Genomic DNA, 25,400 nt, shown 5'->3' on the forward strand with positions numbered 1-25,400 from the left:
AAAGCCATATTGGCTTAAAAAAGTCATTGCCAGTTATTTGTTATCGTAATCGGATAAACAATTTCGGAGCAAATTTAAGAATTTCCATCGGAATCTATGTTACATCTGGAGAAATTTCTATCGACCATGCAGCGTTGGTATCGATTCGAACATCGATCTCGCGGCGAGTGATTCTCTCACAGAGAGGGCGAGAGAAGATCGCGCGAGTGGCGAACGAGCCTCAAGCTGCCGCGTGCTCGCGTCATAACGCTCGTTCCTCGCCGCATGATGTTTCGTACTTTTGACGAAATTGATATTGAGCGCAATCAGGGCTGATGCGTAGCGCGTACCGAATGAAAATCGGAAAAACAGGAAGAAACGGCAGTGAAAGGGAAGGCACAGCCGCCATCGCCGCCGTGCCGGAGAGCCCGTCCACACCGAGAGGTGCAAAATCGAATTTTTTTCTTCGCCTATTCAGCGCGATTGTTCGACGTGCTGTTTCAGCGAACGCTGATTTGACAGCTCATCTGACCTTCTGATTCGTTGCCGCGATCTCTCTTTTTTCCCGCGTCGCGCCTTTGTCGCAGTTTTCTCTGCCCACAGGACAATTGTAGCTGTAGTTACAACTCCCTGTCTCTCGACCCGATTCTCTCTCCTCCCCCCCCTCCTCTCTCTCTTTCTCTTCTCTGCTCTTTCCTTCTCTCTGCACCGTTCTCTTTTTTCGTGAATAAACTGTCTGCTAAATCAGTGCGCGGAATACAGATTCTGAAACGGCCGATGCAGGTTTCCCTCTTCTACCCTCCGCGATTTCGCGTAAAATTATTTAGATATAATCTCACCACAGCGCGATAACGCCGACGGTATAATCAACCGCATATCAAAATTTCAAAATTAATTCCACCGACGCGGTCTTGAAGTCTAAAAGTACAGAGAGGGAATTATAAATTATAAATAAATAAATTATGAACGCCGTACAAGCAAAATCCGAGCGCAGAAACATGCGGCCTATTGTCCGACGATTATAGTTGTATTATATTATTAATAAATTACGCGAAACCGCAATGTAAAATATGAAAGCGCCCCTCTATCGAGGGTTAAATTCGATAATTCGTGCATTCGAACAACACTTTGCGAATTATTGAACGCACGTTTGAGCGCGTTAGACGAATCCGTCTCGGTTCGCTCGATACAATACACCGAGAGAAAAAATATTTTTGGTCTTTGCAAAATAAAATAATACAGTGAATTAATTATAGTTAAGAGAACATCATTTTGCGGCAAACATTACTATAATGTTAATCGCAATAATTTTATACCCATATTGCTGCCGCTGGTTTCCGTTAGAATGACAGGAAGATGCACGGAGAAAATATTGTAGTGAAAATTACGATTAAATTAAGATTACGTATTTTTTAAATATTAACGCTGCATTAAATAGCAACGCTGAAGCATACCGATATTGCGGTACAAATTACTTACTACGAAACGAAACGAAGATGAAACATTCGAGTAATTACAGTATCGAATAGTATAAAATTAAAAGCGTAGAATATTTTTAAACAGATATATCGTAATTTTGATTATATTTCTACATGGTTCGATTATTACGATAAATTTTCCGCACAATTTCCATTACAATATTTCCTCGGCGCACGACTAGCACCGAAAATGACTACAATTTCAGCGGGATTAACCATTTTTTCTCACTGCACCGACGCGGATTTTTCATCCCGTGTGATACGCGGGCCGACGATTGTGGCGAGACTCGCGCGGCTGCTCCTTCTCATAAATATTACAAATACGCGCTTCCCTGTGCACTTTCGCGCATCGACTCCGCGATCGACGGCGACAAGTTGTTGCCGCATTAATATTGCGCGTTAATATTGCTCTTCTCGAATCCCATCGAATCCCGGAGCTGTTTCGCAACTCGTTATTCGGGAAGGAGGACCTCGAGAATATCGCGGAACGCTCATCTAGAATGCGATCCGCGATATCGATGCTCGCGTTTTATCAGAACACCGCAACGCACCGACCGCGCGCACTCGATTGGCTGTCGCTCTTTCGGATTCTTTTGATTTCGCGATCGTGGGAACGCATTTACGTCGAAACGCGAGGATGATCCACGACCGCACGACGAAGACAGGCCGAGACGTTCGTGGAGAAATCGGCGAGGGAGCGCGCGCTGGAATTCGACGGTGATTCGTTAGAGGAACGGCTTCGCCTGGGGAGATGGACGTCCCGACGTAATTCCCGTCGGCGTGTCGCGCCACGGTGAAGACATAGATACGTAGGACAATTTCTCGAAGTCTTGCTGAAGGAGAGAATTCCGACGAGCGGGTGTTTTTCAATTTGGTGCCCGCTAAGGACGCAACGAGAGCAACCGAAGAGGGAGAGAGAGAGGGAGAGAGAGGGGGAGAGAGAGAGAGAGAGGAGGAGGTGGAGGGAACGAATGAAACGACGGGTGGGAGGAAAAAAGAAACGGACGTCGGATCCTCCACGTCGGTGGCAAGATAAACGACGGAAAGGCTTTAAACCTCGCTCGAGAGATAAATTAGCTTGTCCGGCAGGTGGTGCCGGTTTTTAGAAGCTGGCCACAAGGAGGAATTACGGACGGAAGCTCCCGCTTTCACGGATCGGGAGGTCTAACGTGAAAGCGTCCGCGTTGCCGCGGAAATTCTGCGTACGTGACGCAAACGTCGTGACGCAGGCTCGTCTTTACGAGCGAGTCCTTGAGAGCGAGAAGGAGAGAGGCGCTTTTCGGCGAAAAATCTCGCACAGAAATATCAGTTTTTTTAACGAGAGAAACTGCAGTCCCAGCGAGAACAGCGCGACAATTAGAAGCATAAAGTGAGACAGCTGATCACACCCGGGCGAACTCGACGTTACGTTATCGACGCCGAGAGAGCGAGAAAGAAGATTTATCGCAGTGTAATAATATATCTCTCCGAGAAGGAACGGTCCGGGGGAAATCAGCGAGAGGAATAACGAAGCCTACGGTACCATTAGTTTCGTATCGCCGGCGATTGTCGATACCAAAAGGGTCGTCCATTCGAGCCAAGATAACATCCGAAGAGACAACGGAGAAAATAGTAGACGGAGTTAACGATGTGAGAGGCGGGGGAGAAGCAAAAAGTAGTGAAAACCTCGAGAGAGAGAGAGAGAGAGCGAGAGAGAGAGAGAGAGAGAGAGAGAGAGAGAGAGAGAGAGAGAGAGAGAGAGAGAGAGAGAGAGAGAGAGAGAGAGAGAGAGAGAGAGAGAGAGAGCGCGGCTCAGTGACGGAGGCTCCAGAATTGGCAGCTTTGATGTCGAAATAATTGAGTTTATTCTTCTCCTTCCAGTAAGACCAGAATGCGCATCTCTTTCATTCGCTCCGACCTCTAATGACGCGATCGGCGACGACGAGAGGGGCCGGAGCGAACATCCTCGCTTGTTTTCCGGGAGTTTAAGGAGCTATCCCGCGTTGCCTATTTATCGTAACTCGCAAACTCGTGGAACGTCGCGTTCGCGACGGGGCAGACGGAAAAGAGAAAGAGGAAAATCACGACGTATGAGATCGTCTCGAGACGGCGCTTGACAAAGACGCGGAATGCGAGAGACGTCGCGCTCGAACGAAGTATTCCAACGGCGTCTGCATCGGCTCGAATAACTGAAACGGTCTTCCTCCCCTTCCTCTCGCTCCTCTCTCACTGGCTTTCCATAAATATCGTGATTTCGTTGAGCCCGAACCCAACGGGAGAATGTGCTCGGTTAAAGCCGTCGTCAGGGCCCCGATATCACCGAGTCGGGATGCCTCGCCGCTTCAATCTTGCGTTTCAATTTGCTCGAGAAACACTCGACTGCTATGGCGGCAGCGTTGAGTTTGTCTCTGTTCCTAATTTCGACAGATACTCTCATATGAGCGCGCACACATTGCGCGACTCGACCCGACACTTCACGATCGGACACCGCGAGTCGACTCGCGACCTGCGCGATGTTCGCCGCTGTTGCATAATTAAAAAACGATCAACCACAGGATGAGAGGAGGATCTTCGCTGCTGCGAAGAACGTCACCTGACGGTTTCGGGAGACGAGTCGAAGGCCCGGAAAACGCATGGAGGCTTCTATCGAAAAATCATTTCCGCTCGCCAGCAGCACCGGAGGAACTCAGCGATCGTCGTCAGCTCGCGCCTGCTCTCCTCCCGCTCGTTCTTCTATTCAAGAACGCGTTTCCACGCGAGGAGCCAGAAGGGGCTCGTAAGGCTACGTCGTAACATACGCGCGTACACGCGGCGGGTGTGCTCGGCGAAGGAGTTTCCCCTTATACGAAGGTTCCTTATTTCAGCGAAGCGCCGGGAGGGACCACCGTGCCGACGATGCACTCAACTTTTTGCCGGCGTCGGAACTACCGCATCATCCGGGCGACGATAGCGGTATCCTCCGGCGAACATCCTCCGCGAGAGCCCCTCGCTGAATCCCTTAATATGAAACATTCCACGTGGAATTTAAATAGAGCGGCATGTTTAGCGGCCTGCGCCCAAGGCGACCCCTTGTATACCCGACACGCATCTCTTTCTCTCCCCCCCCTTCTCTCTCTCTCTCTCTCTCTCTCTCTCTCTCCTCCTCCTCCTCTCTGTCACGCCTGTACAATATCTGGAACGCGGGCCCCTTGTGCATCTTTCTCGCTATCTACCGGTTGTTTCATCCACTGAATAGCTGCCCGTGACCCGCTCTATCGGATGTCCTTCGCTTGAAATGTCGCGTCTGAACTAAGAAAAATGGTGCTTGTCTGCGCGTCGAGATTCGCAACACGTCGGAGAGGGTGAGCGACGTTCTTCTTGCACGCGGCATTTTATTTGCGGGAGATCTTCCGGCCGGCGCAATTATTTAACACATTCACCGCTATACATGTCTCAGCTGACACACACACACTCTCTCTCTCTCTCTCTCTCTCTCTGTCTCTGTTTTTCAAACAAGATTTATTGTAATATGCACGTGGTGTGTAATATTAATCATTTTGAAAGGTTTAACAAGTGAAAATATTTTCATCTGTTTTATCGACGCGCTTGGTCTCTCTTTCTCTCTCTGTTGCGTTTTTTTATTATTATTAAACTTGATTACGATCTTATCAACGTGAGTGACTGCGTGTTAAACGTATCTTAACATTCATCGTACGACGGTCACTGTCATAGCGCTGAATGTGTCGGGTGGATTTTTTAGGGGACGAGAGCCGATGAGATATTTTTATTATCGTATGCTTTTTACTCTCTTACGTATTAAGGCGAAGCGGGATGCTGGCGAAAAATTCCGCATCTCTCGCTGTCGCGAGAACGAGGCAACGACGACGACGCACGGCCACCGAATCTCGCCATGTTATTTCTCACTCGGACGATAATTTTACGATCGCGAGCAGTCCCGCGCGATGCGGCTCGTAAGAGGCGAAATATCTCGACCGTTAATTCCGCGTAACCGCAGGTGCGGCTTAACGGCGACGGTAAATAGCGAAATGTCGACAGCTGGCGCGAGCCGAGATCCCGCAGGAATTGCGCGGGAAATGTATCATGAATTTCACAAGATATTGCATATTTCACGCATATCGTTAAAGCATCGGGCGCGTACCTTACCGGCTCGCCCGGCCGCGTCGAGGTTCGCTCGACCTTCGCTCGTACGAAAGCGATAATAGCGGCAATAACTTGCGCGCCGCATAAAATAAGTCATCGGAATTTATGAACTCTCGATCGGCCGTCTCGAGGAGGCGGTAAACGGTTTCACCTGTCGAGGACTTCGTCAAGGCTCAGGCATATCGTGAAATGTTTTGCGACAAGAGAAGGCGGAGGAAAAAGAGAGAGAGAGAGAGAGAGGGAGGGAGAGAGAGAAATATGCGAAAAAGGTAACCCCTTATGTTGAAATAGCTCAAGCTGCCACGCAGCCCCGGGGGAAACGTCTACGTCCATATTCAGAGGCGCGGGTGTGTTCGGATTTTTCAGGGATTCCTTATCTCCCGGCTGCCACCTCGCGGAAATCGTCGCGGGATTTTAAAATGTCGACTCTTCAAAGGCACAAGGTTGACTTGCTTCCGCACCCAAAAGAAGATTCCCCGCCGCGGTCTTTCGGGACCGCACTCTGACGCGCTCGCCCTTGCTCGCCTCGAGTTTTGCTCAAGCTCGTGCGATCCACGTCCGATATCCGTGCGGGAGCGTGTTGCGCACGCTCCCGCAACATTCTCGCGTATCCGTCGCATCACCAAGAAGAATAGAATCTGTACGTGGAATCTAAATCGAGCTTGCGCCGCGCGCGTCGCAAGCAGCGGCTTTCTCAAATCTTTCGAGAAAGCTGCGCTGCTTCCACTTTCCGTCCGGGAGAAGTATTTCGGGACATTTTCTCGGATGTCAGCGACATCGCAGCAGATGTCGGTGCCGGGCGAGACGCTCGCGATAAAGCGATAAAAATCGAAACGCGACGTTGCAGTTCGACGTGATTAGCGCGGGAATTAGCACGGACGCGTTTCCGGGTTAAGACCAGGTTCACACTGTTCATCTAACGACAGCGGGCAAACGAGAATCCGTCAGATCTATTTCTCTTATAGGAATGGGGATTCAAAGTCGGATTCGCATTAGCAATCTAGATAATAGCGAGCAGAACGCCGCTAAACATTTTTTTCTTTTTCCTTTTTTTTTTAATAAAAGTTAATAAGAATGTTTAAGTTGTGTTAGTGGCGCACATTGTTCCAATGTCGAAGTGTCGCAGAATGTTTCGACGAAGGGGGGCTTGACGGGATCCTCTGCCTGCCGGTCGCGAAGTCACGGTTTTAATTCTGCTTCATTTTTCTACCCGGCGATTGTCGGAATTATTATCCAGCAGTTTCTCGCATCCGGGCTGCGACGCTACGTCGACGTACAAAGGCTGGCTTCTGCCGCGGACACGTACACAGCCTGATACCGTCCGCGATCCAGGCGACCGGACGACGTTTTGCCGTGCCGGCCGAGATCACGGAGTTAATTCTGTTTAATTTTTCTACCCGGCGATTGTTGGAATTGTTATCCGGCAGTTTAGCGCGGCGGTTTCTCTCTCCGCATCCGAACCGCGACGCTACGTCGACGTACAAAGGCGCGGCTGGCTTCTGCCGCGGACGTACAGCCTGATACCGTTCGCGATCCTGGGAGGGGGGCGGTGGCGGAACGGGGCGAAGGGAGGGGGCACTCTGCGTCGGTATCTGCGCGCAGACACGTGCGATGCGATGCCAGTTGTTACGGTGAAAGTACGAGACGATATTGTAAAGTTGCCGGTGCAACCCGCCGGGCAACGACATCTGCACGTAACGTTATCTCAGTAACCCCCAGTGCAACCCCCGAAGTGCAGCCAGCCAGCCAGCCAACCAGCCAACCACCTTGGCACCGGAGCATGAAACTACGAACTATCGGATTTGTCAAGCCGAAAGAAGGACTGAGAGAGAGAGAGAGAGAGAGAGAGAGAGAGAGAGAGAGAGAGAGAGAGAGAGGGACGGAGAGAGAGAGAGAGAGAAAGAGAGCTGGAGACAGATGGACAGGCAGATAACAGAGGAGCGTGAGGAGGATGAAATTCACCTTCACACGAAAAGATCGAAAAACAAGGAAGGGAGATGGAAAAAGTGAGAGACCCTTTGGCTTCCGCGCTACGCAACGCCGCGCGCGGTGTGTGTTAATAAATAATTATGGTCCCCTTGCGCGCGCACAGGCGAATGCAACTTTTCCTCTTGGCGTGACACGCGCGCTGCTGCGCACGTCAACCCCCGGTGACGACGGGCCGCGGCGGTAACGAGGTGCTGCTCGCGAGGGAAACTTGCAACGTGCGCGCGCGCGCGCATTGCGGCAAATGCAGGCAGCCCGTCGGCGCCGTCGTCATTGTTGTTGCGTCGCGCGAACACAAGCTCCTTAATTAGGAGTATCCGAAAGTTGATACCGCGGCGCGAAATAAGCCGCGCTGTGTTTTGGCAACAATTCGCGCGACGATGTCGCGAATGAATAACAATTACGCGGGATAATGACGGATAACGGATCTCCACGCACGTCGCGGAGGAAGGGAGGACACGTCGGAGTGAAAAATTCACGTCGATTGAAAATCGTCGGACAGATCCGGCGGAGAAAATCAAAGGGGGCAGCTTTGAATGTTGCAAACGGTTAAATGGAAAGGTACGCAGGAGGTGAGACGTTCTTCTTTAATGAGATGCGAGCTTACGTCGTCCTATCGCTCTTCCTTTTTGCACGCCCCCTTCTTCTTCCTGCATTGACGACGACGCGCTGGAGAAATTGATGCACACGGCGAGGAGACCAGTGGAATTAACGCGTGTTTCTCTTCCAAGGGAAAAGAGAATCTCTGGTTCTTCTTACGAACTGAATTTTCGATTCTACGAATCAGAAATTCTGGTCTCTCCTTCGGTCTCAAAACACGTTTGGTTCGTTGATTATCACCTCAATTTGACCAAAGTTTTTTCCCCGTGTACGTGCCAGTGGCACGAGATGGGCGAAAGAGAAAGAAAGAGAGAACGAAAAAGGAGAGAGAAAGAGAGAGAGAGAGAGAGAGAAGTAACAAGAGTCATGATAAAATAACGGAATTCAATTCGACGAGTACTTACGCGCGATTATTCGACGGCGACGCGCCGGCAAAAATATTGCCCTCATTTTATGACGAGAAGTCGCACGGGGACACTCTCCTTCTTTCTTTTTATTTTCCGCGATTTAACGATCGGTAGCTATTATTTATCGCGTCGGTGTCACCAATGCGACCGGCGAGAATCATTGCTCGCCAAATTGGGAATCGACGATCCCGTCGTCGACGAACGAGCTCGCGACGTTTTATTGGGAGCGCGCTCACGATTTCGCGAATTATCGCTCGACCGAGATTAGCGATACGTCACGAACGTAACGTAATGTAACCGACGACTCGTGTCGCGCCGAATAACGTCGTTCGAGTATAACGGACGACCGATCCCTCTCTCTCTCTCTCTCTCTCTCTCTCTCTCTCTCTCTCTCTCTCTCTCTGCCGGCGCTCTTTCGCGTACGTTCACCTAACGAGCGTCGAGGTGAAATAACTCGAATCAACGACGTAATACGATTTCCGTGACACGGCCGCGGAATAAATCATGGAGCCGTACACGTCGTCGGAAGAACGGAAACACAATCAGCTCAATACGAGATACCCTCTTCCCCTATCGCTCTCCCTCACCCCCGCTCGCTTCTCTCCGGGAGTTCGTGAGAATGTAGGTGCTGCGCGCATAGCAGTGATGGTGTCACGCGAAATAATTATTCGCGTGGCTTCGAAAGCAGAAATGACGGACGAAATCGCATGCGACCGTTGCGCCTTCATTCGAGAATACTCACTGTTCCGGCGAGAGGAAAGAAGAGAGAAGAAGAATGAAATTTTCGCGCAACTTGGTGCGCTTGATGTTGCGATAAACGAACGCGGGAATATTATTGCCGTCGTCGTCATTCTCTCTTCTCCCTCTTCCTGCGCTCGCAGTTCCATATAGAAAAACGAGCTGTAGATTTTCATTTATTAAGATTCTGCTCTAAATGAGGAGCGGGCGTGATCGACCTCGCGGTCGTTCGACACATCCGCGCGACTCAATCTTACGAGTAGTACGGCGCTGAAAGCTCGCGTCGACAAACGCGTTATTCTAAAATGTCGCTAATAGGTCGCATCGATCGCGATACGGCGAGAGAGAGAGAGAGAGAGAGAGAGAGAGAGAGAGGGAGGGAGGAAAAAGAGAGGGCGGTGCAGGATTCCGCTACATTCAGCTCTTCGCTCTTTCTTCGGGCGTGCTTGCGAGGGTGAGATGTAGGTCAGCACCTAATATCTTCGCCGCTTGTCGAAAGAGCGGTACAATTAAAGCCGCCGTACGGCAAATGCGAGAGCGCGCTCGTGCGCGGTCGTGCAGTTTGCGACGAGAATTCGCGCTGCCTGACGAAAGAGAGGGGGAGGAGGGAGATGCATTAACGCGATATCGCGACTTTTAAACACGATACCATCTCTAAATCGAACGATTCCATTGACCCGAATGGGCCAGCCGCGGTAAGACCTTACGGCAGTTTCCTTATCTCGTCCCTATTGGTTCGGAAGAGCGGGGGATTACTCGAATTCCTCGAAGCTTTTGCACCGATCATCGGCGCGGGGAACACGTTGTAACGCGAGCCGCGTGGATCACGTATTGGAAGTTTGTTCCTCGATCGTTGCGTTCTTTCGCGACATTAAAGCGGTGAAATAGCCATCTCTCTCTCTCTCTCTCTCTCTCTCTCTCTCTCTCTCTCTCTCTCTCTCTCTCTCTCTCTCTCTCTCTCGTGGGTACTTCCACGAGCTCGGAAGAATTGTGCGAATATCTTGTATGCGAAATACGAAATATTCGCACTTGCATGGGTAATTCAAGTAGCACGTGGCAGACTTGTAAGTTTGGTAAGTTAAGTACGGTAACTGTGTCAAAAAGTGATCCGAAAGGACCGATCGAATGGAAGATGATTGATAAGCGGATTTCTCACCGTTCACTTTGTGATTTATGCGACAACGTTAACAGCCGCAGCGATCTGCATTCTCCCCGAATTTGGAACTCGGAGAGAATTTGAGCCACCTGATTGTGCCCTTTGATTGACAAAAGGTAACATTGGTAAAGTTTTATCGTAAGGCGGTTTACAAGTACGACCGAGGGTTGCACCCCGGACAGCGACATTTTCCACTGCGCCGACGACATTCGTCGGTATCCCAACTGTTAGTAATAATGGAAAGGGAATAGTAACAATTTGGAATATCGCGCATTTCAAAATATGTCGAATCACATCAGCTCCCCTCAGCAAAGTTATCGGAGACGATTATAATAATTATAATAACCTGTTATAATAAGTTATCAGCGAATGTCGCTAATACGATATGGAATGTCGTCGAAGGGTATCATCCCTTTCTTGAATTTCGCAAACTGTGTCGGTAACAGCTTAACAACTTTGGAGGACACGTACCAGCAGCCCGTAGGACTTTGCGATTAGTCGTCGGTACGAAGAAAGCAGGCCGCACAGGGCAGAAACCCCTAGAGCAGGACGAACCAACCCTCCTGTATTACCGACCACGGAACCGTGGGGTTGACGGAAAGCTGCCGCCCTCTGTGCTAACTGAGAGCGCATGCGCGTACCATTTCGATCGAGAACAACCCTCTGTATCGAATTCTACTATCCGAGTTGCAGGGGTGAGCTGATGGAGGATGAGGAGACACGTCGCGCGTTTTACATTATATTTATAACAATCGGGACGAAAAATTGCGAATATTTCGAAATTACATTCCCTCCTAAATATTTATCAACCGTTTGTTTATTTATACAAATAGTATTAAATTAATGATTCAAAGTATCGCGAATGAAAAGAGGATAACGTAAATCAATATATAATCCGATTAGTGTTATGTTAAAATTAACGACGTTTACTTTCGGTCAAACCAGCTTTTAATAATTCAGCATAAATTCAAAATTGATGCTGATGATTTGGGAGATTTAAAAATAAATATTCGAGTTCGAGCGCGATAATATAATGTAAATCTTTGTTAAAATCACCGCGAAATTCTAATGTTGTCGGGGAGTGAAAATGTAGCGTGCTCTTTGGCGGAGAAATTTTCGCAAAATCTGACGAAATAGTTAAATGGATTAATCGACACAAAAAGGTTCACGTACATACAGGAGACTTGACTTCTCAAGCCAGAATAGGGCGGAAATATAGAAAAACGTAAAAACTGCAACCTCTCAAATTTCATTCCTTAATGGGAAAGTCGGGCGGAGAACCGCCCTTGGCACATACGTTCTTTTTATATCCAGGTTTTATGACACTCTCGTTCTCGCTCCTTATCTCTGTCCCTCCCTTTCTCTCTTTTTCTCTCTTTGTCGAAGTTCTGTAACGTTTATGACCTTCCTCCTTTTATTTTTACCACGCTCGCGAGCGCACGGCGGCCGCGTACCTTTTATAATGACGCATGATTTAGATCACGTTTCCGTATCGAACATAGGCGATCAGGGGGCAATGACGTGGGGCTAGCCGCTGTTGCGAGTTACCAACGGCGACCCCCACCTTGAAAAAAAGGAGAAAAAAGGAAGGAGGAGAGAACGTCACTTTGTGCGCGGGACCATTAAAAAAGAAAAGGATAGACCGATGAACGCGGCCCCAAGCAACTGTTGGCCGTTTGATGATTCTGCGCTGGGCGACGAGGGTGACGAGAGATAATCATTCGGGAAAGTGATTCTCAAACAATTTACGATGATGACGATAATGGCTCTGCGCATCGATGTGTGGCAAAAGTAAACACGTAGAGGAAGATGTACAAGCTCATGTGGAATGCGCACAATTAGACTTGGCATTTATATAAAACGCATTCAGAGACAGAGAGAGAGAGAGAGAGAGAGAGAGAGAGAGGAAGGGGGAGAGGAAACTGAAAGGCCCCATCATGTAAACTGATGAATAACGAAGAGCTAATTAAAGGGCCGCTGATTACACCATTTTCCGGTGAAAATACCTTTGAATTATAATTCCCACGAGTGCAGCGCAACGCACGTCCCTAATTTAATCAAGATTTACATGAATCTTCGGATTCGCTTTGGATCGACATCAATCTCACCATCAATCCGTCCGATGTACAAACGCGACGTAGAATATCGTAGGAAAGCTCATCTAGGACATTTTCGCAGATATTACGGAATGAAATTCCTGGCTCGGGGGAAGTCCAGAGGCGTGGCGTACGAGCGAGCGTGCTTGCGAACATGTGCGCATGTAAAATTTGTTGTAAATTTTCTCCGGTGTGCGCGCTGTCTTTGCGACTGCATTCAAGCGGCGGAATGCGATGCGCGCCAACGGCGAAGGGTAGCCCGCCTCGAGTCTCGAAAAGCGTCATAATATAACGGAATAATAGCTATTAGGAGGAGAATATTACCGTCGGGCCACACGGTCGCCCGACGGCGAAGGCGTTTTATCGATCGTTCGGCTGCGTTCGGCGCGATGAAGCGAGAAAGGGAAAGTGGCTGGCTCGGTTTGCCCATTCTTCCGCGTTTCCGTGACCTTCGAGCCCCGGACAAAACACCGCCATTTCGCCGATCACAACCCCATCCGTGAAGCTTTAACACTTCTTTAATCAGCCTTGACAATTACTCGTACGTGAGAGAAAAAGAGAGAAAAGTGAGTAAATCCAGCCAGATAAAATCGCGCGCGAATATAACACAAACCAAGATACAGGTAGAAAATAAGTTTCACAAAGTTGAGTTAAATTCTTGAAACATGTATAATGTTATTTTACTGCGAGAGAATACGACACGTGGATATTTTATAATAGGTTGATTGCTCAAGCAAGTTTGTTACGAAAGAAAAATAAAGAGAGACAGAGAGAGAGAAAGAGAGATAGACAGATAGATAGATTGTTTTATTGACATCCTGGGGAGAGAAAGAGAGAGAGAGAGAGAGAGAGAGAGAGAGAGAGAGATCTCTCATTTCATAATGCAATCATTATTTAAGTCAATAATGTGTAACAAATGCTCTTTTCATCATAATTTCCTCGCTAACTAAGCTAACTAAGCTCTCAAATTAATCGACAAACAACTATATACATATCAAAATGCAATAGTTACATATAAAATTAATTGGAATAAAATGCTATAATGTATACAAGTCACAATTAGTCGAGTCCGCGTGTACTATCTACGCCAAAGGAAAGCAGAATTAAATTTCTCGATAGAAAAAAAGGGAAAAATTGTCTCTAGAAAACGCCAACGTATGTGTATACAAGCGACTGACAGTACCATATTTTTTCTCCCTTCTAAATCGTTACGACCCGCCTCAGGCGTCAGTGAGGTTATCGTAGCGAACTTACCCCGCCTCACCTTCCTCTTTTTTTAACGTTCGAAAATTGTCGCCGGTGCAGCGATAAATCACGGTTCTGTACGTTCAATGACGCTTAATTGCGAAGGAGGGTTTTACCGCGGCGAGAGCAAAGGCTCGAGACGTTGGGTGTGCGTGGCTTTATAATAAAAAAGAAAAAAGGAAAAAAAAAAAGAGCGCCGCCAAGTGAAATTGCATTAAGGCGGATTAGCCACGGCAGGGTTGATTTAACGTAGCAGAGCGTGCCGTGTTTACCGTGAATATGAGGAAGGGCCGCCCCCTGCCTGCGTTCTCTTTGTTCATCCATAGGCGAAACGAAAGTCCGGGTCACGTAAGCAGCGACTCCCGTCGCTTCCCCGCTCGATCGATGCTCTCCACTTTCCGTGTAAACGGTTCCCCAAAGGCAGCGGAATCCTGATATGACGCGCCGCGCGACGAGGTCGCGTCTTCCGAAATGAAGTTAAGGTTCTCGCGACGCATCCTAGCCGCGCTGGCGGGACGACGACAACGACGAGACGAGCCCCTTGATTCCGAGAGCGCGGAGCTGCTTCTCTCTGCTCAACGAGATTTTCGCGAATGTGCGAGAGGAAGAGCCGGGCTGAGACGAGACGAGACGGGACGAGACGGGACGAGACGGGACGGGACGGGACGGGACGAGACGGGACGGGACGGGACGGGACGGAACGGGACGGGACGGGACGTCGCGTAGCGATGTGGAATATACACGTGTGTATTTCGCGATTCATGAATCGCGGCTGTGCAAACAATGTCGCGTTTCGCTCGATACGCGAAGCGCTTTCCTGCGACGTCGGACCGTGGCGAGGAACTTGGAACTCACGATACGCAAATGTACCTTTCAACGGAAGTAAAAGCACACGTCCGGCATATCCGCGCCGGCATACACGATCTATGAATGTTTCACGTTCCACGAAAAATGATAATGCCCGAACGCGTATGATCGCGAAATCATCGGATAGATACACGGGGACAATAGCGTCGCGTCCTTTCACATAAATTCTCGTCAATTGTACACGGCGGGAATTCTTTTGCAAGACATCGACATTCGCACACGGAGAAAGGGTAATGCGGAAAAATTACAACAAAATTTCTGTAATTTTAGACGATGCAAAAATACGACTGAAATTGCGTGATGGACGAACCGAAGTAAACGTATTTCGTATTTGAAAGAAACAATTTCTGACTCCTGTGAACCATATTCGATCCTGAGAGAAGAGAAATCCCATTTCCGTCAAGTAAAACGCTTTCGTTTATTAAAACGTTAATTCAACCAAACTTTTCTCTTTATGTAACTCGTTATGTGACTCTCGCTAAGATATATTCATATTATCCAAAATATTTGAAGATAGTACGAAAAACTAGTTTACGTACAATATACAAAATTTTCACACATCTCAAGTTCAACAACATATTCGAGCAAGCTAATTCATCGCTGTAATGTATAAATTTGGATTTCAACACGAATAAAACTTTCTCCGTATAGCAGACCAAGGAATAGAGTGTCTGTTCCTTGCTCCAGTATTTTAATTTAATTTTAGTTTATGGACTTGAGTGACTAAATGAGAAATATGAATATACGTATGAAATACGTCGGATAATAAATGATTGGACGGTAATAAATGAACGTTGATACATCCCTCCGCGAGAGACGAAACACTCTCTCTCTCTCTCTCTCTCTCTCTCTGTGGCAACTTTTACTACAAAATTCTCTCCTTGCACGTGTCGAGATTCCGGGTAGAATATACACACGAGCATTCTCGCGATATGATCGCCGTGGAAATAGACGCAATTAGAGTAACGGGATACGTGCGCGATATTTCGGTGCAGAGAGCCGGCGCGAAAATGATTTTCGGGCGAGCTCCGTAACAGCCGGACGCCGTAATATCGATGCGGGTAGACACGAAGGAGCGAGATAGGCGACTACGTTCCAGCCGTGTCTTCGACATTGATATTAGAAGTTCCGTCGGATACGCTCACGAAAGGTGGAAGTCGGCTGCGGGTAGCGGCTGCGCGCGTGAGTTATGTCCAGTCGCGAGGTAGGTCGATAAGTCATTAGTCCGCGAATCGCACTCGCGTTTGTAAACTATATAGAGCTGCATAGTTACGCGGATATACATATATACCTTCCTACGGTCGCGCGACGCTACCGCCGTATTCAAGAAATATTCGTGGTAGCTCGATAGTTCAGCCGCAAATATGTACGCGGAATATAGACAAGCAGACCACCTTATGCATTTACCGCCGCTTTCCCCGGAGAGGAGGGTTTGTCTATTTAAGATGAACCCATAGGATCCCCGGGATAGCGGCGGCATGTTTGCCACCGCGGTGTGTGTCGGGAATCGGAACAAATATAAATATAAACTCGCTCGCATAAACATGTTTTCGGTTTACCGTTCCAATCTCACGACGAGAGCCCCCGCGAGTACTGAAAATATAACGTCAAACGCGGACGTACGCGTCGGAGTTACACGCACATAGCGCACGCACACGCTACCGTTTACGGTACACACGTGTGTACCGTAAACGGCGCACAAGAGCGAGCGTTTCCAGCGATAAAAATATCAAATTCATCGTTAACAGTCGCGTTGAATTTTCAAGCGTATACTGCCGGCCGGACTCTATCGCGTTTCTTCCGTCGCGATTCGTCGTTTATTCGAACGAGCGCAATTGTTTCTCCAATATCTCGTTAGCTTTGTTACTGAGGCTGCGGGCGGTATTTTGATGTTCATCTCCGATTTATTCGCCGCGCGCGCGCGAGAGAGAGAGAGAGAGGGGGAGGGAGAGAGAGAGAGAGGGAGGGAGGGAGGGAGGGAGGGAGGGAGAGAGAGAGAGAGAGAGAGCAGCGAACGCACAAAAGCGACGACGAAAGGGCGCTCTTTACTACGCGATTCGCGGGGAAAAAGGTTCCGCTAATCCGCTGCTCGATTACCATATCTATCGTCGTATGTAAATGGAGCGACTAAATAAGAGCCCGTAGTGGACCGATTGTTTCGCCCGGCTCGACTTAATATCCAACTTTATGCTGCCTCCTTCCTTCGATCCTCTGAGTAGGTGTGTCCACTCTCCCTTTCTCTCTTGTTGAAACGTCCTGTGTGGTCTCGAAATAAATTGCCCGCTATAAACTCGAAAAACCCCGAAATTATGTCAACGAGAGACGCGCCGAGTTTAGCAAGAGTAAAATAGATAGGCCGACCGGGGTAATTAATTTCGAGTGCCAGATGTTGCGAGTGGCATAATGTGTGTGAAAATACGATACATGCGCTGAGAAGAAAGTGGCGCGATGCATCGTAATAAGCGACGACGACGACGACGACGACAATTTTACAGTCGCGAAACGCAAACGCGAGACATCCGTAGCCAGCGAAAAGTTAATTTGCGCATATTTGAAAAATGATATTCCATCGATTCGCTTCATTCGCGCAGAATATGAAAGCACTGACGAGGTAAGAATAAAAAGTTGGGCTCTTATTTAATTTTCCGTTTAAAAACCGTCGGTTTGGTTCTCAGTGTACATGAAAAAATCTCATAGTTCGGTAACTTCTTGGTTGATAAATTTTTTGTCAAAATAGTACAATGGTAACTGCGCGGAAAATATCATTTCGTTAGTGTACGATTGAATTTATTTATTTATTTAATGGAAGAAATCTCTTTTATTTTCCGTTATCTAGGAAAAACAGAGATCAGAAAACTCGATTGTACGGACAAAAATTTCCGTAAAACGTTTTGAATCAGTCAAGCAGTTGTTATCTCAATTGAATTTTGATACAGCTGGATGCTGCTCAAACGAGTCTTTTGAGTCGTGTCGTAACAATAATATCATTTCTCGTCGTCGAATTTTCGTCCGATCCATGAATATTCAGTTACATAAACTGAGATCTTGCTTCCATATGGATATAACATCGAGGTTATTGTAAATAATAAAATTAAATTTGTAATGTATATATCGATAATATTTTAATACCTATTAGTAATCTAAGATTAATGTTTTACATTATCAGTTAATAATTAATAGCATTAATAATATTGATATACTTGTGATATTGAGGTAATTATTCAAATTTAAAATACAGTTAATAATTATTATATTAAGACCGATATACATAATTCGATCCTGTATTTAAAATTAAGTTTACTCAAATTAACAATATAACTGTGTTAACATTGTACTAAAATTGCGTGTTTTAATTGTTATATTGCTAATAGGATAGCATTTGAGATAAATCTCAAACGATCTCAAATATAAGATCGGGCTACGAATACCGTCTTGTGTATTCAATTATTTACATTAGATATTTAAAAACAGGTCGATAACCCTTCTTCAATTTCTCCCAGACTCTTTTGGCCGTGAAAAAAATTTACCAACGGTTGACGATCTTTAACGACGCCTCTTCGGCGGTAAAACGTAACATTTACGGTGATTACGGTGCACACATATACGGATATCGGAAGAAAAAGCTACTCGATAAAAGGAAGATAAAAGCAGGAAAACAATGCGGAAGTATCTCCAAGCATAACCGTATCGCAAAGCAAACAACGTAATCCCTGACGTTTAGCGGTAACGGGTATATGTAGCGTAAACTATCGAATGACGGGATATTATGTAATGCTACGGCCATTTTGCCATGGATATGATGGATCGCATGACGAACTCCAATCGGTTATTATACGGCTTGTCAAATAACCGTTGTTTTCGTATTGCTGATAATTGCAGTCCATAAATTATGCCCGCGTCATTTATCGCGGACACATACGACGTGTACGCCTATTGAACGCTACCAGCGTCCGCCGTTTTCAAACTAGACACAACAATCGCGAGCCGCGACCCGACAGGTACAACACATGTAGAATTACGTGGGAGTTCTCGTGTGCCGTCTTACAATGCACCCACGTCATCCATCATCGGAGAGCCGCTCGAAACTTCGGCGAATGCAGCATATCGAACGTCGTTCCGCTCGAGCAATTAGAAAATCGATAAGAGCGGCTGCGTCGAAACGTATCGCGTTTGCCGCGAAGGTGCGCACCGAACGGTCAAAATTCGCGCGCGGCCGACGAGTCCGAAGACCATCGAGAATTCATCGGGATTGATCACTTTGTTATCCGTGTATTACGTCGCAACGCGAGTACGGCAATCGATACGAGGGAGAATCTCCGCGGACTATCTCCCGGCGCGCTCTCTATGTAGCGCGTCTCTCTCTCTCTCTCTCTCTCTCTCTCCGCATTTGCATTGCGAATTTTGACCACCGCAGGTGCTCCGCCGGCATCTTCCACAGAAATGTAGGGAGGTAAACCCTCGCCGTGTTCAACAGCGCGGATCGTTTGCCCTTAAATATTACACGCGATTGATCAAAGTCTGGCTCACCGACAGTAATCGTGCTTCTTCCTGTCGATAATAAGTACCGCCGCGACGCGGGCGTATAAATACAACGTAACGTAACGTATAGCTCGCCATCGCACCGCGTCGATTGGTCCTGACGACGCGTGCTTAGGCAAATAAAAAATATTATATACACGATCACCCAGAGGCGCTCAATAGCGAGAGAGAACATTCGTAGTCCTACAATCGGTGGCTAGATTTTAGGGAGCATGCGCGCGAACCGTGCGTAAATTCAAAACACACATTGTGTAATTGTGTGTTGATAGAAGTGAAAGATTAAACCGAATAGAAAAATCCTCCAGCACATTTTACAAACCACCAAAGTGGAACGTAACATTTTGAAATATCAAGGAATAAAAAATTGGAGAAAAGTGACCGAACATTTTGAGGTATAATATTTGCTTTAACAAGTAAGCATCCTTTGGTTGCAAGAGAGAAATAAACGATAAATAATAGAGATATTGATGAAAGATGACGAACACCAGAACATGTGAGGCGGCCTATTTCTGTAGGTACGTCGTTCTCATCGAAAATGGCCAAGACTAAGAAAATGATCGTTGGCTTTTAATAACAATGAATATCAGCTGGCAACGACAGACGGAGTATGCGAGCAACGAGCGGCTGAGGATGGACCGCATACTTATATTCTCCGTTGCTACGAAATAGTCGACAAGTCTCGGCCATTTTCGTCAAGATCGTGCTTATATAGCTTGTTAATCCTTCAGTAATATATCAGCATTTTGTCACGCGATTTTTTGCAAAATACTACAGAAACTTTCCGCACAGGACGGGTGTGTCTTGAATTTTCAAACACACTGTGTGTGTATATGTGTGTGTGTGTGTGTGTGTGTTCGCTGTAACAGTCAACTTGAAGTCGTGGATGTTCAATCGCAATTTTACAACCAATTCTGCCGAATATCGCGCGCAGGTAGCGCGTAATTATCTGATCTCATTATCAGCGAACGTCCGGTGAACGTTCAGTAATCATTAACAACCCGCACTATCTCGCAATTGTACCGTCGGCTATCACTAATTAAGATGGGTCTCTCACGTTATCGCCCGAGCTATTTTCACCCGCAGACAATTTACTGATGGATCGAAATTTTGGTTCCACATCAACTGCGCATGTTTCATCGAATTGGAAGGAACAATGGAGAACCTCGAGTCATAATACACATCACTGTTCTACTTTCGATGCTACAAATAGTTGTCTTTATTGCCGTTTTTATCTATGTTGAGGCAATAGGAAAATTTTGCTAGGAGCAACTAAAGTGACTTCAAGCTGCTGCTATAAAAACTTCCAAGCAATTGGCAATAACTATTTAGTATCTGATTGTCTGAAATCTCAATATTCTACCAATTTACTTTAACTTTTTATTTTAATAAGAAATTTATTTTACCGATATTGAGAATTTTAATAAGATTAGGATATTTAATGAAATGAAGAGGAAAGAGTTATAAAAGTAAAACATCAGCAGAGATTTAAATTTTGCTACTCAACGAGCGATGGGGTGACACGCTGATTAAATATTTCAAGGGCTGGCGAAACATTTTAATCACCCGACTGGGACTGTAATTAACTCGCCGATATACACGTGACTGGTGCCGCAGTATGTGCGTTGTTCGTTGGCTCGAAATGTATAAAAACTCGGTTACGAAAAAATACACGGCGTACGAGAATACCAAAATATCAAAGCTGATTTCAGGACGAAGCATAAGACGCAGGACAGCGATTGGATAGCGACAGTCAACGATTTTCACTCCTTCCAAATTTCTCTATTTTATCGAAATATTCAACGCGAATAAAGATAATAAGAGATTGCGAAAATGTGAAATTCGACTAAAGTTGCAAGATAAAATCAAAAGTTATTACTGATGCTTTTACATCGATATTAATCGTTAATAATCTTCATTAATTAGCCAACTTTATCCTCCTATCGATGATTTTGCGTAAAAATTACGCGAAATTCATAGCAGAACGCGGGGGAACAAGCGGCGCGCGAAATTTCGCAATTCAATAAACACTACCAACGTGCAACAAATAGGGAGGAAAAGAGAAAAAGTGAGAAATTTATTCTCTATGATTCTCCGCGAGCATCACCGTCACTTCGCTTTGCCGCAACAAACGAAGGGAACGATCGCCCGCGTGCGCGAATTAATGGGATGCGTCCAACCGCCGCGCCGCGCCGCGCCGCGAAAATATCGGTAACGGCAAAAAGCGCCGGGCCACGCGTGAAAAGCAGCCGATTCAAATGCAAAATTACAAGCTAACTAAATCACGCTCGCAAGCAAAGGGCGCGCGTGAGCGCGACGGCGACGCCGGGTTACGGCGGGCGAGCTTTGACGGTGGCGCGTCAACGCGGCGAAAAAACAACGCGCGAAAAATAATGCGCGCCGACATGACGTGAGGGAAAGAGAAAGAGAAAAAGAGAGAGAGAGAGAGAGAGAGAGAGAGAGAGCGCGAGCGGAAGAGAGAGAGAGAGAGGAAGGTTAAGTCTTTGCGCTTCGCAAATTATATATAAAGCACTACGAAATACGTTCTCCCGCGTGCTCCCCCGACTGATGGGGCCGTCACCGCATTATATCGATACTCGATATCGAGCGTCTTCTCCATTTTAATGGATATGTCGATACGCGCCGACTAGGCTTTCATCTCCGACACGCTTTTATGACAATCAGTCGAAAAGCCGTAAAACCTGTATCGAGCGACGCCACGTCGGCGGAGAGGTCTGAAGTCGACGTAATGGCCACCAAATCACGCCAAAGCACGCGAGATATTTATAATTCCTGGAGCGAACTGTTTCTTCATGCTTCAACAGATACATGTCTCTCGTATTTCGAATGCACTGAAATATACGCCGTTGTATCCGTTTAACTTGATTGATACTGACAGTAAAACGATTAATATCGCAACTACTTTCTCACTTTTGACTACCTGATTCTCGCATGACTAAATTAGTGACACGAGAATTAGCTTCTTCCTACTTAGGACATAATTAGCTTAATGTAGTCGCAGTAAATATTCTTCGTTAATAAAACGTGAGCGAAGTTAATGAGCTGCGGATAGAAATAGAAAAATAAACCGGTGCTAATATTGGAATATTATTTTTGTACTTAATAATGTGATTTACCAGGTCAACTTAAGATTCATTAAAGACCGACTCGTTTAAGCTAGCACGGCTTCGCGCGAAGCCCCTTTCAGCGTGCGCAACATGTTGCGAACACACGCGACTTCTCAGATGCGACTCATGCGATTACACGGTTAAACGCAACAAGTAAATACAAGCGTCGAGGAAGTTTACATTTGAAGAGAGAAGGCAACGATTTACAATGTTGCGAACTTACTATACTGACGACTTTTGTCGACAGAGAGAGACAGAGAGAGAAAAAGAGAAATCTGTCAAATTCTGCACACATGCGCAACAAGATATTCAACATAAAATTCTCGAAAGTTGTAACCAAGAACTCACTGTTAAACTACGATATAATAAATAATAACGTAGTATTAAATATCAGCGGTCACTTACCGTTGCAGTTCAAGCAAAAAAATGGCGTTTCAATATATATCGTGTCAGTGAAAAAGTTCAGTATGATTTTTAATGCCCTCTTTGACGCTAAATCGACCATGATATAAAGTTGAAAGAGATGTACGAACATTACCATCGATGTTGGCGATGTTGTCGCACGTAACAAGGTCGATTACTTAGTCGACGAATAATTTCTTGCCATTGTGAATGCGATAAATAAAAATTTACGTGCGACTCAAAAATTTAGACCTTTCCCGACACTGACACTTATTTAATATCTGTGAAGTTACTGAAACTCGACTTTGAGATTTTTCAGCATCTCCCGAGTGATTGCGATTCGAGAGGTAAGAAGGACGGGAAGAAAAAGTCTAGCGAGATAACGAGCGATCGCAATTCGCGGTCGCGTCGCGTCGCGTCGCACTGTGACGATTACGTTTCCGTGCTGCGAGGGGAGGGGCAGAGATTCGCGTGAACGTGACAATCTTACCTTAAGTTGATGTTGCGGTCGCCTGAGCGCGCCTTGATCCCGTCGTCCGCCCAGTCGATCGGCTTCCGCTTCCAATCCCTCCATCGACGACTCCGCTTCGCTCAGCCAGGCCAAGAACTTGTCCAGAGACCGATCGAAGTTGTGGAGCGAGTTCATCGCGGAGTGCAGCAGTTTCCCTCGATTGATGATGCTGGAAACAGATCGGTCGATACAGCATTACTCCGTGTGATCTATAGTCTGATTCCGCAGCGAAGTTCTCTCAACTTGAGAGACGCCGCGGACGTGTAACGGAGGTAGTGGTCATGGACTGTACACCGTCGACGCGGTGCGTATATAAGCCACCCTCCGTTCTCCGTGAAGAAGGTGCGCGCTTCCGCCTGGTTGCGAATTTTTTATCGACGAACTCGCGATCCGCGATAGTCTCACGACGAGAACTACTCATTCATCGCTTTCTTCGAGTTCTTGCAGTTTCGTCACTTTTACCGTTGCGTAAAATCTCGGTAACGAAGCGAACTGAATGAAATATAAATCAACTGTTCAACAGAATAATAAATAATTCAGAGAAAGTGACAGCGAAACTTGAAGGACAAATTATGCAAACTTCTTGATAACGCATTCGCGTCGAATTGAGCATCACGGATTCAAATCGAATCGATCGGTCATTCGACTATCGTATTTAAATGAATAAGCTCACGAGATACACAATCACGTAAAATGAGGCGAGAAAAAGCCAGCGCGCAGTTGGTCGGGCGAAATTTAATACACTGACAGGTAATATGTTTACATTTTCCTTTTACAAACGTTTCGATCTCATTATTCGGAGTGATAAAATAAAGCAAACAATAATTTATTTAAGAAATTATTTGAAAATTTATGACGATTCGAAAGCAAATTTTCCTACGCAATTACGAACACGATCCGAGTGTTAAAGTTAACGCTACAACTACCGAAAATTATTTGTGAGCAATAAAGAAAACATTTGAAAAAAATATATAATGCAAGCGAGAAAGGATATTTATTAATCTTTTCTTTTTCATTTCTTTCTATTCAACGTTGAATAAAATGCACCGTTACAAGCTTGAATAATTTTTATAAGAAATGACAAAGGATTGGCGAAGAAATTGACAAATAATACTTTGATTCTTTCGATAGTTTTGGCGTTTGTTATTCGCACAAAATTCTTCGCTCCATACCGAAATTAACATTCGTAACTAAGACGTCTGTTGCTTTAAACAGCACAAAGAGCAAACGAAAACTAATAATAGGAGAAAGTTTAAAGAGCATAAAAAAACAAGAGAACGTAAGTTTACAAAGCAGACATGATAATGAAAAATTCAGCCTCGGTGCAGTTAGTCAATTAAAGGCTGCAGCACTTTTCTTCGATGAATTTTGTAATGCACTCCGAATCCAATAGAAAAGGATCTCTTGAGAACAAAAAAGATGAGGGAAACTCCAAACAAATTGGATACGAGGTGCGTGACGACACCTCATCGACAAAGAGTGTTGCAGCCTTTGATCAGCCGGCTGTATCATGCAAGGGCTACTAACTTGCCGAGTAATCGTTCGGATAATACATCGATTCGATCGCGGATTCGTTTGATGACGAAAATTGTTTCGCGACTTGCAAAGGATCGCGACGCGGAATTTTCGTGAAAGAGGAAGAAAAAGCAGAGGAAGAAGAAGAAGCCGTCGACTCCAAGTACGAGCGCACTTACCTCGTGTTCAAATTGTTATATCGTTGGTTGATCGTCTCTGTCATTTTCTTCACGCGTGTAGTATCGTCCTGCTGATAAACCGCTATCAACTTCTGAGTGAGCTGATTAAAAAGTTCGATGTGGTGCTTGTACTGGTGCAGCTCGGCGTGGAACGACTGTATGCGGAAGAAAGAGAATGAGATGAGATTGAGAAAGAAAGAGAGAGAGAGAGAGAAAGAAGGGGGAGGGGGGAGGGCGAGAAAGAGAGAGAGAGAGGGAGGCCTGGCGGGTGAAAAAAGGAAACTTATCTAACTCCGCGGGCTCCGCGTATCGAGTTAGAAGAAGCCGTGCCTCCTTTTGCACTCGAGTCTTGATAAGTCGGCGAAGTTAAATCTTGTGGGGTGAGAGACAGAGGGGCAAGAGAAGAGGAGGGGTAGGTTCCGCCAAAGTTTTACGCCGATATACCGTGCGGCGTGCAA

General features: G+C 46.4%; 1 protein-coding gene across 8 annotated transcripts in view; it reads right to left on the reverse strand.

Annotated features, from left to right (window-relative positions):
* LOC105192226 (dystrophin) overlaps window positions 1-25,400 on the reverse strand; it is a 588,349-nt gene that overhangs the window by 343,053 nt on the left and 219,896 nt on the right. For all 8 annotated transcript variants that reach the window (XM_025298139.1, XM_025298137.1, XM_025298140.1 and 5 more), the window contains 2 exons: window positions 24,943-25,097; window positions 23,228-23,417 (listed from right to left, as the gene is read on the reverse strand). In XM_025298139.1, coding sequence (XP_025153924.1) covers window positions 23,228-23,417; window positions 24,943-25,097 — 345 coding nt within the window. The remainder of the gene's footprint in view (window positions 1-23,227; window positions 23,418-24,942; window positions 25,098-25,400) is intronic.

The sequence above is a fragment of the Harpegnathos saltator genome, unplaced genomic scaffold (genome assembly GCF_003227715.2).
Source record: "Harpegnathos saltator strain DR-91 unplaced genomic scaffold, Hsal_v8.6 scaffold208, whole genome shotgun sequence".
Taxonomy (NCBI): Eukaryota; Metazoa; Arthropoda; class Insecta; order Hymenoptera; family Formicidae; genus Harpegnathos; species Harpegnathos saltator.